Source organism: Rhinolophus sinicus, chromosome 2, assembly GCF_057876585.1.
Source record: "Rhinolophus sinicus isolate RSI-liver-muscle chromosome 2, RSI-T2T, whole genome shotgun sequence".
In the NCBI taxonomy this organism is placed as follows: domain Eukaryota; kingdom Metazoa; phylum Chordata; class Mammalia; order Chiroptera; family Rhinolophidae; genus Rhinolophus; species Rhinolophus sinicus.
In genome coordinates this window covers 164,637,775-164,654,950 of record NC_142502.1, presented here as the reverse complement: position 1 = coordinate 164,654,950, position 17,176 = coordinate 164,637,775, and the positions used below count along the sequence as shown (strand labels likewise).

Genomic DNA, 17,176 nt, shown 5'->3' with positions numbered 1-17,176 from the left:
TGCTATGCCCAGAGGGTTACTACCTGCAGATTCCCTTGGAAGAAAGTGGGGGGGCAGCAGTGTGAGCCTCACCTATGATTTGAAGTGTTTAAAAAAACTCTGTCACCCTGTGTCCTTGCAGGGTACCTTCAAAAGCAGCCCTACTTTGGAGCAGTGGTTGGCAGGGTGGCCAACCGAATTGCCAAAGGAACATTCACATTGGATGGTAAAGAGTATAAGCTGGCCATTAACAACGGGCCCAACAGTCTGCATGGAGGAGTCAGAGGGTTTGATAAGGTGAGTCAGGGGCTTTGGACATTGTCCTTACCTGGCATAGTTAGTTCACAAAGTACCTTCAAGCATACATTCAGTTTGCCAGGCATAATCCTAGACCCTGGAGCAAATGCATTTGTAAAAGCGATACCCAAAAGAGGCTTCTCCCGTGGTTTTGGGGAGCAGATGCCCTGGCCCTGTTCCAGCACCCATCCTTCTCCAGCTCATCTGACCAGAACAGGCAGGGGAGCCCTGAGTGAAAGGCGATGAACCTTGACTTAGGAAAGACAGGGAATGACTTTCTCACAGCGTTGGGACCAGGGAGATGAGTTGACCTCAGGCACAAGAGGGATGAAAAATAATGCCTAACCACTTACTGTGCCAGGCACAGAATGTATTATCTCTCACCCTTACTAGAACACTGTATTATCACCAAAGAAGAAATCTGAGGCTCTGACAGGCCACATACTCCTAAGTCAGCTGCTGGGCCTGAAGCCCTCATTCCTACACTACGACTGCTGGTGTCCTCCATGGCCAAAACCGTGGGTGCCCCCAATCCAACCCACCCCCCTGTATCTGTCATTAAGCCCCCTCCCCATGCAATGTGTGCTACATCCAGGCCTACCCTTCCACTGAAGTGCCTCATGCCTCAGAATTACCTGTTTCTCCCCCGTTCCCCTTTCCACATTAAAACTCCCATTCCCCACGTAAATCCCAGTAAAAACAAGGTTAGCAAAGCAAATCAATCAGCTTTTCCCTGAGGTAGGAATGCCTGGCCTCCTGCTTCCTGGCTAGGTGGGAATCTGCTAGTTAACCCCCAGTGATTCTCTTACTAGTCTAATTTCAGGCTGTGAGGGAGATTTTTTTGGTAATTAACTTTCCTTTGAATTATACCAGCCAGGTTATTTCCTAGAGAAGAGCCAGAGAAGACAGCAACATGTATGGCAGTGAAGGATCACAATATCTTTTCTGCCTCTGGCCACCACCTGTCCTGTTGAAGGAAGTTGGTCACTCTCTGTTTCCCCTGTCCCACCAGCTTCCTGTCTGTGGCCTAGAAACAGACTGTCCCATCGGTTTCCCTTTCCTCAGTGATGAGACTCCTCACGCCAGGGAGGCATGGAGGCAGAGGGTCTTTGGAATATGCCAGGTCCGTGGGCAAACCCCAACCAGAGGAAGTTAGGCCCAGCTCTGGTCGGACAGGCATCTTCAGAGAAGCCTCGCAATAGCACCTCATTCTAGCTTGTTCCTGCTCTCTCTGTTCTACTGGTATTTTCTGTGGTGTTGCTTAACATGCATGTTCTGTATGAACACAGCAAATAGTGAGTATACGTATTTACGTATCTTTGAGTGCGCTGTGTGTACTGAGCCCCTTCTGTGAACCAGGAAGCGTAACAGGATGGGGATTTCTGAGGCTCACAGTATAGTGAGGGGGTAGGACCCTTACATACATAACTGTTACAGGTGGGCTGCAACACCCATAATATAGACGACAGTGGTGTGATAGAGGAACCGGGTGTGGACAAATTAGTGACAACTGGGGAGGTGGGATTTGAACTGCCCTTGAAGAAAGGATAGCATTTCATTCAATATATGTGTATATTGGAGACAGTGACTTCACAACAGCACAGAGAGTTGGGGAAAGACTTGGAATGTTACGGAGCCATTGAAAGTTTTTGAATGGTAGGTTTTGATAACATGAGCAGTATCAGGTGAACTCTGTTTTACGTTGTGGTTGATCTCACTAGTTACTGAATAATTGTTGGCTTGGAGGTGTTTTTCTATTTATGTCAACACATTTTTTAAAAGATGAAATTTGAATAACCTGACAGGATTATAAATGGTATAAGTAGGCCTAAAGGTGCAAATTGGGAAATTTTCTGGAAATCTGGAAACTACAGGGTCAGGGAAATCCTTCCATGAACAGGAATTATACTTTCCATGGAATTATACTTACCTGATAACATTGGTTTAATATTATTACAAAAATCTTTCCATTGTGTCCTTTTTCTAAAGGAGGAAAACTAGGAAGCAAGTGAAGAACATTTTCTTTCAAATATTTTCTTCCTAAAATTTTCCATTTGGAGGATTCTCTTTCTTTCTTCAATCACACATATAACAGGTTTTATATATGAAGTGTCTAGAAAATTCAACGTTTCTCGGAGTTAATTAGAGTTAAAATTAATTTTTTACTAAGGTCAGTGAATTGGTTTCAAATACCAGCTGCTTTCACAGTAGGTAAAGGCAGAGACCTCAGTTCCCGCTGGGCTCCCCTTCCTGCCAAATGCTATGTCAGTGGGAGAGACGCAGACCATGCCAAGAGTGGGTGGGCAGAGCCTGGGCTCATGGGCCATTCCTCTGGCTCATAGGAGTTATTATTTTTCAAGTCCATTTGGAATGACAGTGTTTTTGGCCTCAACTCTTCTGTTGAAAATGGAGATTTGAACAAAACATTCACTGAAACTAAGATGTGGAATAGACTAGACAGTCAGGCCTTAGTTTGAATCCTAGCTCTGTCACTAATTCCATGTATAACTTTAAACAATATATATATGTTTTCCCCCTTTAAACAGTGGGCATGAATTCTGAAAGGGTTCTACTCTACTTCCTTGGGATGTGGAGGGTGGAAGTGAGCAAGTTAACTCCACTGAACTCAATTTGCTCATCTGTAAAATGGGGGTAATAATGTTAGTTGAAGCCACATGAAATTGCCACTGTTCAACTCTTTTGACCTACACATATGGTAAAAAAATTTTTGGTTCCACCAAATTCTTATCTTGCGAAATGATTTATGTAAAGTACCAGATCAATGGCTGTTGTAGCCCTCATGTCTGCAAAAGGCCTCTTTACTAGTGATCTCAGGGCTCCCCAAAGGGAGTGGGGGGTCTCTGGCCAACTTGTCCTCTGATAGTGTAGAATAAGACCGCTTGATTCAAATTTACTGTCTTACTAGCTGTGTGGCCTGGGACAAACAGCTTATCCTTTCTGAGCCTCAGCTCGCTCATCACTAAATGAGGATAATGGTATCTATAAGAGGGTATCTGTGAAGTTTCTCGCAAAGTGCCTTGTTTTGGTGTTCTGGTTTGTCTTTAAAATCTCAAGAAGGATAGTAAAAGTTCCTGAAGATAAGGGACAAGCAAGTGAAGAACCATCTTTCTTATTTTTAAAGGGAGAACTTTGGAAATTATATAAGAACCAAGTAACTCATGCTATTTGAAAAGATCATAGAAAAAAAAATTAGCATATTATCAGCAAACTCCTAAAAGAGGATGAAAATGCAAGATATTACTAGTTGTCTATGAACATCAGATGGCCACCTGATAAATGTTGGTTCTTCTTTCCCCATAAGTGTAATCTTGGGGCCTCCTAGGGCTAAGTTGAGAAAAATCCAAGATTTCTATTTCAAAAAGCAAAAAACTCTTATAAAACTTTTCTTCATATTTTTCTTGCTACTCTTAGAATCATAATTTCCAGAAACCGTTGAGATCATTTTTTCAACCCCTTTATTTTATGGACAGGATTGACGTCCAAAGCCACACCGTGAGCTTGGAACAAACCTGGCCCTAAACCTGTCCCCAAACCTGACTTGTGGGCTAGAACTCTTTTTATTGGAACAAGTACTTTCTTCTTTGTTTGGAACTCTGCCCAGGAAACAACGAGCACCTTACAGTGTTCTTTGTAAATATTTGTAAATAGTACCCCCAGGAGAGAGGGGCTGATTTATTAATGTTATTTTTAATACTATTATATTAACAGATAGCCGATATTGCTATATGATAGATACTCAGAATGGGTGCTGAGGTTAAAAAAAAGAAGGGAAAGAAAATATTGTAGACATATATGTATAGATTTAGGGAAAAGGAGTATGGGAAATATGAGTGAGGAGGTAGAGAGAAAAACTTCTTTTCTCTCAAAAGCTACTTTTCCATATAAAACAGAATTCTAGAATAACTAAGATCTAGGCTATTATTCTAAAATCTTATTGACTGTATAATCATTTCCCTTCCTGGAATTAGTGTCTTTAATATGTAAATGTGGCATTTAGCTTGGGATTGGAGTGACTAAACAGCTTGGAAACACTTTTTTTCTAGGTCCTCTGGACGCCTCGGGTGCTGTCAAACGGAGTCCAATTCTCTCGGGTCAGTCCAGATGGTGAGGAAGGTTACCCTGGGGAGTTAAAAGTCTGGGTGACATACACGCTGGATGGTGGAGAGCTCATGGTCAACTATCGAGCACAGAGCAATCAGACCACACCGGTCAATCTGACCAACCATTCTTATTTCAACCTGGCAGGCCAGGTAAGTGAGCTTGCCTCTGCTCTCCTGCTGTGCTATAAAGTGTAACGTGTCTCTTCTCTCCTGCAGTGATGCGCTTTGTGGAATGACTTGGGGGAGTGGCTGGAGAAACCAACCCAGCATGGAATTACTCTGGTGATGGGGTCGCCCCGGTGATGATGAAAAGTACCCAGCAAAGTATCTGGCTCAGAGTAGGTGCTGAATAAATGGAAGTTATAGAGAAAGATAGGATGGATACATTGTACTGCCATTAGAATTATCTGCTTCCCATGCACTCAGAAACTAACTAGCTATTTTAAGAACTCCCTCTCATCTAACTATAACATGTACTTCCCTTTGCTTCCCCCATTTCACTCCTACCCCCAAAATTTACTTATAATTAAAGTGCTTTCCACCCTTGGAACTTTGGAAATATACTTGGCCCAACCCCTTTAGATATATACTGCCAACATTTGTGTGTTCCCACAGCACAGCCTACCCTAACAGTGGTGTAGCGGCACTGACAACCCCCCTTTGATAATCTCTAAACTACCTCATTCCCTCCTAATTGAGGAGGCTATTGCCTGAGACAGAAGAACAAGGTTTAGCTAAACTCTAGATTATATCTGTTGCTTCCTCTTCATCTGAAGAACATCGTTCATTGTCTACTATGCTTGAATCACTTTGGCATGATTTCCTACCACAAGATGATGTTCACAGACAACTAGTGATATCTTGCATTTTCATCCTCTTTTAGGAGTTTGCTGATAATATGCTAATTTTTTTTCTATGATCTTTTCAAATAGCATGAGTTACTTGGTTCTTATATAATTTCCAAAGTTCTCCCTTCAAAAATAAGAAAGATGGTTCTTCACTTGCTTGTCCCTTATCTTCAGGAACTTTTACTATCCTTCTTGAGATCTTAAAGACAAACCAGAACACCAAAACAAAACACACATGGCCAGCCATAGAGGCTCTGCAATAATGTAACTAAAGACCCTACTTTTTAAAATAAGTTCAGAAAGACACTTGGCAAAAATGGAACAAAATATTAATGGTTTTATGTAGGTAGTAGATCATGGTGATTTTTCACTATTTTCTACATTTTTGTACACTTAGAACATCCTATTTTAGAATCAGGGGGTAGTCTAAAGGAACAGATTCAGAAACAGAAAGAAAAATTACGTTTGAGGTATTACATCTGCCAGTGTGTTCCAGTGAAGTAAACAAAATGGCAATGTAAGGTTCACTAAGGCTCTTTTCGTTTACCTGGTAGAAGGACCCTCCTGACCAGAATTTTACACCCTTCCAATCCTACAGGGACTTGGAGCGACAGGTATTTTTGAATCCCTTTCCCAAGGCTGAATAGTTTCCAGATCACAGACCCCACACAGAAGGGTGGTCAGCGTCAGCTCCCTTCTGTATACCGCCTTAGTAAGTGCAGCTCAAATCCACAGCCGTTAGCTTCAGCGTGAGGGTGGGCAGGAGCCCTCAGCCTTTTGGGTAAGAGCGGATGGTCAGTCGACGGCCTGGGGTCAAGGGACCTCGGCATTTTCAGAACACCTCTTGCCCTCCCCAGGGAAACATAACCATGTGTCTTAAACCCTCCCCAGGAACAGAGGTAAAAACTTGATATTTAAAGTAGTTAGTTCATCCAATATATTTTCTTCTTTTGTTAGTTTTTAAAATTTAATAGCAATATTTTTATTCTGCTTGGGGCCAAGGTTTGACTCACCACTTCTAAGTTTGAGTGTTGGAGGCCTGGGGGGAAGGGAGAACTGTGTTTTTCAAAGAATGGAAAAAGTATGTAGGTTGCAGGTTGATTGAGGTTGTTGGTTTTTTGTTGTTGTTGTTTTTTGGGAGTTTTGTGAGTGTTCCTTCCTTTGCCTAACACAACGTTGAGAGAACATGTTTCTTATTGAAACTTTACCTAAAGAGCTGTGAAAGCAGGCCTGGGGGATCTTTTGATGTGGTTCAGGTATGACTGGGTAGGTATGTCACCAAGGACCCAGGTTCTTCCATCTTTCCATCCTGTTTCTTCAGTGTTTTGGCTTTTGTCTTCAAGCTTGTCCCCTCATGGTTACCAGATGGTTGCCTCAACTCCAGGAATCACCTCTTCATATAGTCACATCCAGAGACAGAAAAGGACCTATTCATTTTTTTCATATCACTAATGTTCCTTTTTTGGGGGGTGGCGTGGAATATTGGGGAACAGTGTGTTTCTCCAGGGCCCATCAGCTCCAAGTCATCCTTCAATCTATCATTCAATCTAGTTGTGGAGGGCGCAGCTCAGCTCCAAGTCCAGTCGCCGTTTTCAACCTTTAGTTGCAGGGGACACAGCCCACCATCCCATATGGGAATCGAACTGGTAACCTTGTTGAGAGCTTGCGCTCTAACCAACTGAGCCATCCAGCCGCCCCTCTTGAAATGTTCCATTTTCAAGAACAAGCAACACTTTTCCCAGAAGCTCCCCAGCTTCTCTCACATTTTGTTGGCCAGAAGTGTGTCCTATGCCCTGCCTAACCCAATCATCAGCAAGGTAATTTGACCACCATGATTGGCTTAGACCAGGGGTGTCCAAACTTTTTTCAATGGTTTTCACCAAGGGCCCTATGCGGTAAAATACACAAACAGCCAGGCCACTCACTCAAGGTGAAGTACTATTGCCTCACCTGGTTTATTTAAGTAAACTAAATATATTTTTGGAATTTGCTGCGGGCCAATTAACAATGGATCGCGAGCCGCAGTTGGCCCGCAGGTCGCAGTTTGGACACCCCAGGCTTAGACCAATCAAAATTTGTCCTCTGGGGCCAGGGAAGGGGTCCTTTCTCTGAATATATAGTCTAGTATAGGATAAATCAACAGGTCAGAGTTCTTCCTGGGGAAAGGGATAGTGCGGGTAAAGGAGTTGCTATGGCTTTGGGGTAGTAACCAATAGTGTCTGTTGTATCCTGTTAGAAGCGATAAGAGCTGAATTAAGGCAGTGGTAGTAGCAATGCGCAAAAAGTCTTTAAAGCCCCCTGCAGGCCACGATGAGCTCTATAAATGGTTAATGTTACAAACCAGTAGCAGCCAAGCAAAGTTCACCAAAACACTGAACTCAGAGATGGGCCTCAAGTTCTATTTCTGAATTAGCATTCCTTGCCAAGTTTTCATCAGCCTAGAGAGGAAATGATCCAACAGTAATATTCCACCAGAGTAGATCATTGCATTAATCCAGGTCAGAAGAGTCATAAAATGAAGCACGCTTCCCTTTAATGAAGGAATGTTAGTGCTGCTTAGTGACCCAATAACCATCCACAGACTAGGTGCCTAATAAATGTTCCTTTCCTTCCCCTCTCAGGCCACTGCCTAACATCTTGGATGCATTAATGTATTTGGTGTGTGATTTTCATGTTGAATCATTTTCTTTCTGCCCTAATGCTAAAAACACAAACAGAAAAAGGAAATTCCTAAGCAGCTTTATTCATAATAGTAAAAAACTAGAACAACCCTAAAGTCCATCAACAGGAGAATGGATAAACAAGTCGTGATAGATTCATACAATGGAATACATACTACTCAATCTTGAACTGAGCATTGAACCAAGAAACAGACAAAGCCAAGGAAACAGTCTCAAATACTCTTCCCTCATCAGGGAAGAAACTTGCCTCTGTCCCAGAGGCCTCTTCGGTGCTGGTGGTACCCCTGAGGCAGGAAACGATGGCAGTAGGGAGAGCCACACAGGAGGTGACCCCTCTAGTCTGAGCTGCCCTGGGCCGGGGTGCAGACCTCCAGTTTTGACAATCAAAAATGTCTCCAGACATTGTAAAGTTTTGCCTGACAGGACAAAATCATCCCCAGTTGAGAACCACTGGTTTAGCTTATTTTTGGGTATTCACTAAGCAAAAGTTCTCACCTGGTTCTCCTTCCAGATCTTCTGCTGTGAAGCTTTAAAATATACTATTCATCATTTTTTAAAAATTCCTTAAATTAGAAACGTACATGTGTATTTTCCAATTTGCAACAGCCAAACCTTCTTTACTAAAGTCTTCCTCACAAGAATCCTAGAAAAGGTGGGAGTACCATTAACCCAATTTTACACCGAAGGAAATGAGATCCTAGGAGGTTAAGTGACTTCCCCGTGACCACTCAATGAGAGCTGGAACTAGATCCCAGGCCTTCTGACCACTGACCAGCCTTTGACTCCCCCAGAAGGGCAGACTGCATCATTAAGGGGGAGACAGGCCAACGAACACTCAAAGGCAGGGACCCCAGTCCTGACTGCTGGGCTTCTGTCGTGTAACAGGGAGTATGTCCTCTGGGGGGGAGCTGTGCCAGAAAAAGGGTGACATGCCCCACATCTCATGAGCCTAAAAGTGATGCCTCAGCTACCCTGTAAGTTACAGGTCACCTATCCTTGCTCTTCTGTTTGTCATGTGAGGAGAGTGGAAGAAACCGCTCTGCTAAGCCAAAATCCAAAAAGCATTCAAATCACTGTTGTCTCTCTGACTTTTCACCTTTCTAATTCCATTGAGAAAAGAAAATGCATGCTGGGATCACACTTGAAAGCTTCTCGCAAATGTATCACCTGCTATTTTGGGGCCCTATCTACCCACATGTACATGAACGTGTTACTCATCACCATAAGTCACATGGGATTTCTAAAGTTTTTGTCAATGCCTGAAAGCATTTCTACAAGGGAAGTTATTAAGCCAATATATAAAATAAGACTAAGCTTTAAATCTTTTTTACTCTACCTTTTCCCTCCCAGGGTTCCCCGAATATATATGACCATGAAGTCACTATAGAAGCTGATGCTTTTTTGCCTGTGGATGAAACCCTGATCCCTACAGGTTGGTGAATTTAAACTATTTATGGGAATGCAGAGCTGAGGTGCATTTTGAGGAGCATCAAAACTTCATTTACCTAAATTTATTTTCCCTGTTGGCCTATCAAAATACCTATAATGACCATGATTAGTCATTGATTTTGAATAAGGTTGGATGGCCATAGAATTAAGCACCCAAACCAGGACTCTTTTGAGAGGGAAAGGGGATGCTATTCATAATTAAGCCAGGGCACGGTCCCAAACACACTAGGTCACACGATCATTCTAGCTGAGCTTTAGACTCCCAACGTTCTCCACTAAAATGTACACGTGTTACATCTTAGCATCTTAGCTGAGATAAATTTATTTAACATTACCTCGCAAGCACAGGACACTGATAGAACATGACACAGTTTTTGATAAAAGAGGAAGGAGTAGGATGAGTTGTACCCTGAGGAGGACAAATGCAGATAAGTCACCTCGGAGACACAGTTGGGGGGCGGGGGTGGAATGGGGAGAGGGCGGAGTATCAAGAGGGAAAGTGAGGTGTTGCTAAAATCAAAATTCGTGTGTGTGTGTGTGTGTGTGTGTGTGTGTGTCTGTGTGTGTGTGTGCGCTCCTAAGTTTTGAGATCATCTTGGTTGTTATTTGGGATCAAAAGTACTTTGGTTCAAATAGGCAAATCCTTAGAGATAGAAAGTAGATTAGTGAGTTGCCAGGCGCTTCGTGCAGAGGGTAATGGGGAGTGACCATGGGTACAAGATTTCTTTGCAGGATGATGAAAAGATTCTGGAATAGACAGTGGAGATGGTTGCACAACCCTGTAAATATACGAAACACCATGAAATTGTGCACTTTAAAAGGGTGAATTTGATGGTGCGTGCATTATATCTCAATTTGAAAAAACTGAGTGTTATAGTTTTGCACTAGGTCGCAGGTGTAAGTGGAAGGGATGAGATAAGTGTATATTTATTTGTGTATATTTAAAAAATCGTGTGCTACCCTATGGAGTGTTGATCAGATGGAAATCACACAAATGCATAATTCATGCTGTGTAAATATTATTTGTCGTGACTGTAAGAGGTAATTGTGGCAAAGCACAATGGAGTTTAACATGCAATCTAAGGGACCGCATAAAGTCATGTCCGTCTCAGTTCTGCATTGTAAGTGGTTTTAGCCTCAAAGTCTGTATTAGTTATTGTACACCTGTGAAGCTGAGTAGGGTGTAAGAGCTCTGGACTCCGGGAGACGAGAGCCTGATCCTAGTCTCGGCTTTGCTGTTAACTAGCTCGGGGACCTTCAGTGTATGTATAATGCTTTAACATGTAACCTCTCTACTATCTTATTTCCTTTTCTGCAAGTGGGAGGGACCTTGAACTCAATCCAATTTTATGGACCAGTAAATTTTCTTTAAAAAACAATTTGAGAGACTTACATGGGGTTGCCCAACGTTTCACTTTGCCAAGTTAGAAAGCTATATATAGGACTATTAAAACTAATTGGGGATGTATGTATGTTATAGTTCAATAAATTTTTAAAAACTAATTGGGATAATAATGAGGAACAGAGATAGACTACATTTTTTTTCTTTTTTTTTTTTAAATCCCAAACTGACACTGATAATCACTATCTTTTCATAAAAGGAAGAATATTTTAATACCACAAAAGTAGGGAAAATTTAATCTCGGACTAAAGAACAATCCTTTAAATTGAATTCGTCTTGCTTTTTAAAGAAGTGTGACAGTAGATTATCCAAATAAATCTCAGTTTTCTGTGAACCAATGAAAATTGTATCATGACTTATGATTGAGAACCAATTAATTTGTTTGTAAGGTCGCTTGGAGCTCTTACACTCTGTGATTCTACAAGGCTCTTAGTATAACATTTTACTGCTATTTCCACCACCCTTCAAACCATGAAGGTAAATAGGTGGCAGAGGTTGGCAGTAAACTTCGTTCTCCTTGCATATGAATGTCTTTTACTCCATAAATCAGTTACTTTGCTCACCATCCCCATCCTCTGACTTCCACCCCAAATCCTCATTGTGTTTGTTTTTTAAAATCATAAAAATCCTCTTTATTTTTACTTGGAGCTCCCAGAGAGAAGTCTCTCTTACCATCATTGTGCCAAAAAAGAAACCAAGAGAACTGCAACCAGTGTCATAAGAGCAGCTAATGACTGAACATGTCTGAAAAAGTGGCTCACGCAGGAGAACTGGGGTGGGTTTGGAGGAAGCTGAGGACAACATTTTAACCCTGAGGACTTTTGTCAGCTAATTCCTTGAATTCTGTGTGGGCTTCTCCCAAATGCTTAATCTGACAAATTGCAACTTCTGTAGCTTCATTTGGTCAGCCTCCTATGGACTTTCTGCCAGATTCCCTAGGCTGGCTTCCAAAATCATTATCTTTCTGTGATACAAAGATGTTTTAGTAGTCCCTGGTCTCTGCTTTCTGTGGCTATTAATTTACACTTGTATTTGTTTTTCAACTCCTTCTTTTTGTTTGCTCTTGATAAAAGCTGTAACCTGACCTGCTCTTGAGGGCAATGCTGATACAGATCTAAACTTTGGGGGTGTTTTCACCTTGGTTACAGACACTTGGTAAATAATTTTTCAAGTGATGGGAAAACCCATTGTCAGGAGAGAATAGCACCTCTTACTTTACAGTAGCTGTAATACTGTGGTTACAGGTACTCAGTGAAAAGGGACCTTCAACAGCCTGTATTACATGACTTCTTCAAGCCCAGTGGAAATGCCTCATTAAGTGTGGGGGTATCAGAAGCCTTTCTTTCAGAGGGGGCCCATTCCAGTAATTTCACGTCAACCTCATTTTTCCCATCACAACTTTCTGCCAATTTGTCAGCCCCGGAGGCTTCCTAAAACAGGCAAACAATATTGCTTGGGTCTTGCTAGGATGGAAGACACCATAATCTTTGCTTTTCTTCTGGAAGAAAAAGAAAAAGAGAGAGAGAGAGAGAGAGAGAGAGAGAGAGAGAGAGAGAGAGAGAGAGAGAGAGAAGAATATTTTGAGTAAAAGAACAGAATCCATCAGGTAGCTTCTGAAACTACTGCTCTGGATGAAATTCTGGGCCCCTTGGAGTCAGCAGTGGTATTTTGAGCACATGGTCCTTGCTCACAGGTGCCTCTCCACTGTGCCATGGCTGTACCAACAGAGGCCCCTGCAAGGCTGAGAGCTCGTTTCACCCCCTAGACCAGGACCAACGTTTGCAGCTAAGCTGTCAGGCTGGATTTGCATGTCAGTAATTAGTTTAGAGTTCCTTCTTCCAAGCAATTGTTTTTTCCTACTTTAAAAAAATAAATAAACTGCAGCCTGTAAAGCATTTGCAACTACTTAGGATGGGCACACACACTGTGATTGGGGCACCTCTTGAGTGTGTGCCTGTTTGTTACAGTCAGGCTGCCCCTGTAGTTTCCCAGAAATGGAACTCCTGAAAGCCCCTTACCAGGAAGCACAGGTGTGTAGGGATGGTCACAGAGAGCGAGCACTCCCGTCTGGGATCTCGGTGCTTCCACGTCAGGCATTTAGCTGTAGGACCTGAGTCTAGTGTCCTGCCTGTGGCAACAAGGGGAAGCCGGTCCTTGGTGCCCTGCTCAGGTACTAAGCCAGCTAAATGTGAGCAGGTGAGAAAATGCAATACTCTGTTTCTCCAAGGACTGACTCACTCTCAGGGATGTAAATCCTACGTTTCACCCTTTCGCCTTACAGAACTCAGACTTGCAGGCGACCTGTAGACAGCACGGGGCAGGACTAAGCAGGGGTCTGAAAGGCATTTACAGCATGTAACCTTTGTTTTTGTGTTGTTGTTTTTCTTTTAGTTTTGCTGCTCTTTATTTGCAGTAGTAGATAAGGAATTAAGAAAACAAAAATGCATGCTTAGTAGGTCTTTTGCCTCTTAAAGACACATTAGGAAAATCTCATCTTATTCTTTTCCTTGAGAAAAAGATACCTTTTATTTTTATAAACATCTATCCAACCCACTCTGTCCCCTGGCCCGTCTGTGTTCACTTGCTGTTTTCTGTTTTTTGAAAGCTCATTCTAAAATTACATGAAAGCAACCCCATTTTGACACAATTAGAATTCTGGTAGGAAAGGCTTACCACAAAGCTGGGGACCCAGCAAGATCTGTGTATTTATTTCAACCTTTCTGGGTTCAACCTACAATGCAGTCAATTTTATAATTACTTTCCTAGGGGCAGGTGTAAGTCTCTGCCCTGGAGAAATAACAAATTCCAAACAAATTCCAAAGTAGTTTCCTGGTTCAAAGATGGTCCAAACGAAGACTGTTTTGATCTACATGTTTCAATCTTTTTGGAGCTTCTTCCAGAAAATATCTTTAAACTTTATATAATTCTAAAATATTGGACATAATATTTATTTCAACACTCCATCAATATGCTGCTTCCTCTTTCCTTTTCAATCCCACCCCTCCCCCACCCAAAATTGTTTGTCATGCTGATTTTTTAGCTCCTAAGTATCTGAACTCTGCCTCCTCAGTATGTATTATTGATTATATGGCTCCATCCCCATCATCACTGTCCTGGTTTAGTCTATCTTTTCTTGTCTAGATCAGTGCCTGGCTTCTATTATGAGCTTCATAAACTGGAATTAGTGAATGAACAAATGAATCTGGACTATAGAACAAATGAATCTAATTGGGAGGAAAAAAATCTCTTTAGAGCTGTCCTCTATCTTGTTACTAAAGTTATGTACTTGAAATGAAAATCTGACACTGATCCTCCCCAGCTTAAAATACAAACCTCTTTAGATGGCTCCCAGGCCAGACACCAGCTGCCTCCCAGGCCCATCTCCCACGGGGCCTCACTCACACCCCACCCTAGTTCAGTACCTCCCCTCCTACCTATAAGGACCACCCAGTATCCCTTTCTTTGCTGCATAAACCCCTACTCTTTCTTCAAGGCTCGTATTTTCTCCTTAGAAATCTTTCCCCCACTTCCTGGAAACAGTAGATTCTTTGTTGCTCTGGGCTTTTTGTAACGACATAAGCTGTTCAGAGCTCATCTTGTGACCAGGCTCCCCTACGTTCCCCTCTACAACACAAGCCTACCTCAGATGATCGCTCAGGCTTTAGTTATAGATCCAAAGTAGAGAGCCAGAAGGGAACTTAGTCTCCTTGGCTTGAAGGTAGAAAACCAATCGACACTAAACACAAAAATGAAACCAAGTAATAGCTACTCCATACAGAGGTGCCAAAAAAAAATGTGTGCACATTTAAGAAAGGAAAAAACTGTGTTAAAATTACAATACTCAATATATACCGATAACAAAAGATGAATATAAGTCACATTTGACTTCTGCAATTACAAGAGGTGCTCAAAGTGGTTACCATCAGCGTACTTTTAATATAGTTTTTTTTCTTTCTTAATGTGTGTGTACTGGTCGCCCGGGTGGCTCAGTTGGTTAGAGCACGAGCTCTAAACATCAGGGTTGCTGGTTCGATTCCCACATGGGCCAGAGAGCTGTGCCCTCCACAACATGCAGCCGGATGGCTCAGTTGGTTAGAGCGCGAGCTCTTAACGACAAGGTTGCAGGTTCAATTCCCACATAGAATGGTGGGCTGTGCCCCCTGCAACTAAAGACTGAAAATGGTGACTAGACTTGGAGCTGAGCTGCACCTTCCCCCACTGGATTGAAGGACAATGACTTAGAGCTGATGGGCCCTGGAGAAACACACTGTCCCCCAATATTCCCCAATAAAATTAAAAAATACATAGATATACATATATGTGTGTGTGTGTATATATATAATGTGTGTACATTTTTTTGGCACCCTCTGTACATTCTAGGAACAGCTACTCCTTCCTTTCCCCTGACAGCCAGTCTCGCTCCACTCTTCCCCCTTCTTTACATTTATTTTCAGCATGGTACATTAAAACAATACTGTGGGATAACGGGGATTTAGAAAACGTGGAAGCAGATCTCAGTTCTGCTACCCATCAGCTACACCCTCAAGTCAGCCATGAAAACTTTCTGGGCCTCAAACCTCATCTGTAAAATCTCCTTAGATGGCGGTCACATGAGTTAAAGTCTGAGGTTCTGTCTATTTCTAAAACTGATTCAAAGACCACAAGGAACTTCTAACCCAGGCAGTCTTAACCAGTGTGCAAACTTGTATGTCTGAGAAGATGAAAGAACTTTACAAGATTCAGGAGCCCCTGAAATTCTATGTAAAACCCTGCTAAGTTGGTCGCATCGTCTTCTGAGTAGTTCACAGAGGAGTTTTCTGGTCTTTTTTTCCTCCCTCGAGGTAATGATAGTTTATGGTTGTCCTCCTATGTATCATATACATAAATGGAATCATCGTTTTTGAGAATAGCAATCATTTGTTTTCCTTTTTGTAATCTTCAGGGTGGTTTAAAAAACATTTTTTTTTTTTGGTTAATTCATCGCCATTAGAATGTCTGAAGGGAGCTGGCAGGCTAGCTAGAGGAGGAAGATGGCACACTGAGAGGAAAATTAACTTCCCCAAGGTTCTACCGAGGAGCAACAGCAGCCAGGACTCTGGGTTGGAGAGCCAGCTTCTCTGTTTCTGATTGATCAGATGAATGAAATTGCCTTCCACTATCCACCAGACCCTGGTGCACTCAGGACTCCAGGCCTGGCCATCAGTCTGCCTGCAGGAGGAGGCAGGCATGCTGGGACCTCACTACATGGAAAGCCAGAGTGTGGTGTTCTGCTTCTCACCCTCAGCTCTGTAGGTCTAGAGATGAGCCCCTCCAGCTCCGGGTCTGCTCCCCAAGTTTCTCTTTTCCCATTCTCCATAACCCGATGATATCAAATACCTCCTAGGTGCCAGGTACTATGCCAGCTCTGGGGAAGCAAAGTTGAGCAAAGTAGATATGCCCTGCCTGCATGGAGAACATACAGATGTGTATATAGCACAGATCCTGTCCTCAAAGAAATAGGCCACAGTTAAGAAAGGACGTAATAACACTACAGAAGTGAAGCTGTGATACTGGATCTCATAGAATGTTATTTACCTTAGAGCTGTTTCTTCTCTGACAGGTCCCTCCTAGGCAGTGTTCAAGGAAGTTCAGTACAGAAACTCTAAGGATGTCTCCTGGTCGCAATGATACTCTACATGGGTGTGCATTACTGAATCACGCTAGGAAATTGTCGCAAGAAGAATTTAATGAGGCCCCAAAATAACTCCCAAAGCTACTTCTGTTTCTTGCTAGAAAACACATCACTGCTACGAGATTGGCAGTTATGAGCCAGCGCAGTGGAAATTTGGCAGGAAGGAAGCTCAGAAATTAGCACTTGGTCAGGCATTATGTAATTCTTATGAAAATTTCCGACTATCATCAAGTAAATTTGTCAGGAGAGTTATTTGCTAGTGCTCTGACTACCACCCTTGGAGAGCTGATGGTTTTAATATCCACCCCTGCCCCACCTCAGCTCTGGACACAGCCATCCTGAGAGGTCTGAAGGGGCTGAGAGGTAACTGGGGGCTTTGCACCGTGGGCCTGAGGCTACCTCAAGCAAGTTTCCAGAATGGATTTGCATCCAGTTCATGTAACACTTATGGAATGCCTACTGATTTCTACATGCTGCCTCAGGCACAGGCCATAAAAAGATGATCAGACACTATCTCTATGTTTGAGAAGCTCACCAGGAGTGGAGAAGCTACTGTGGGCTGGGCAGCAGTAGAGATAATGCCCGTGGGGCTAAGAGTTGAAGGTGGGAGGAGGCTTTCTCAGGATCTGTAAGAAGCTTCTTAAAAATGTCTGTGATGATCTAGCAACAAGAGTGAGAGTACTGTAGCACTCTTGGTGGGCTGATAACCCAAAAATCAAGAAAGGCAG

At 42.6% G+C, this 17,176-nt stretch overlaps 1 protein-coding gene across 1 annotated transcript in view; it reads left to right on the top strand.

Annotated features, from left to right (window-relative positions):
- GALM (galactose mutarotase) overlaps nucleotides 1-17,176 on the top strand; it is a 46,428-nt gene that overhangs the window by 7,946 nt on the left and 21,306 nt on the right. The window contains exons 2-4 of the mRNA XM_019742276.3: nucleotides 122-276; nucleotides 4,341-4,547; nucleotides 9,277-9,358. Of these exons, the coding sequence (XP_019597835.2) occupies nucleotides 122-276; nucleotides 4,341-4,547; nucleotides 9,277-9,358 (444 nt within the window). The remainder of the gene's footprint in view (nucleotides 1-121; nucleotides 277-4,340; nucleotides 4,548-9,276; nucleotides 9,359-17,176) is intronic.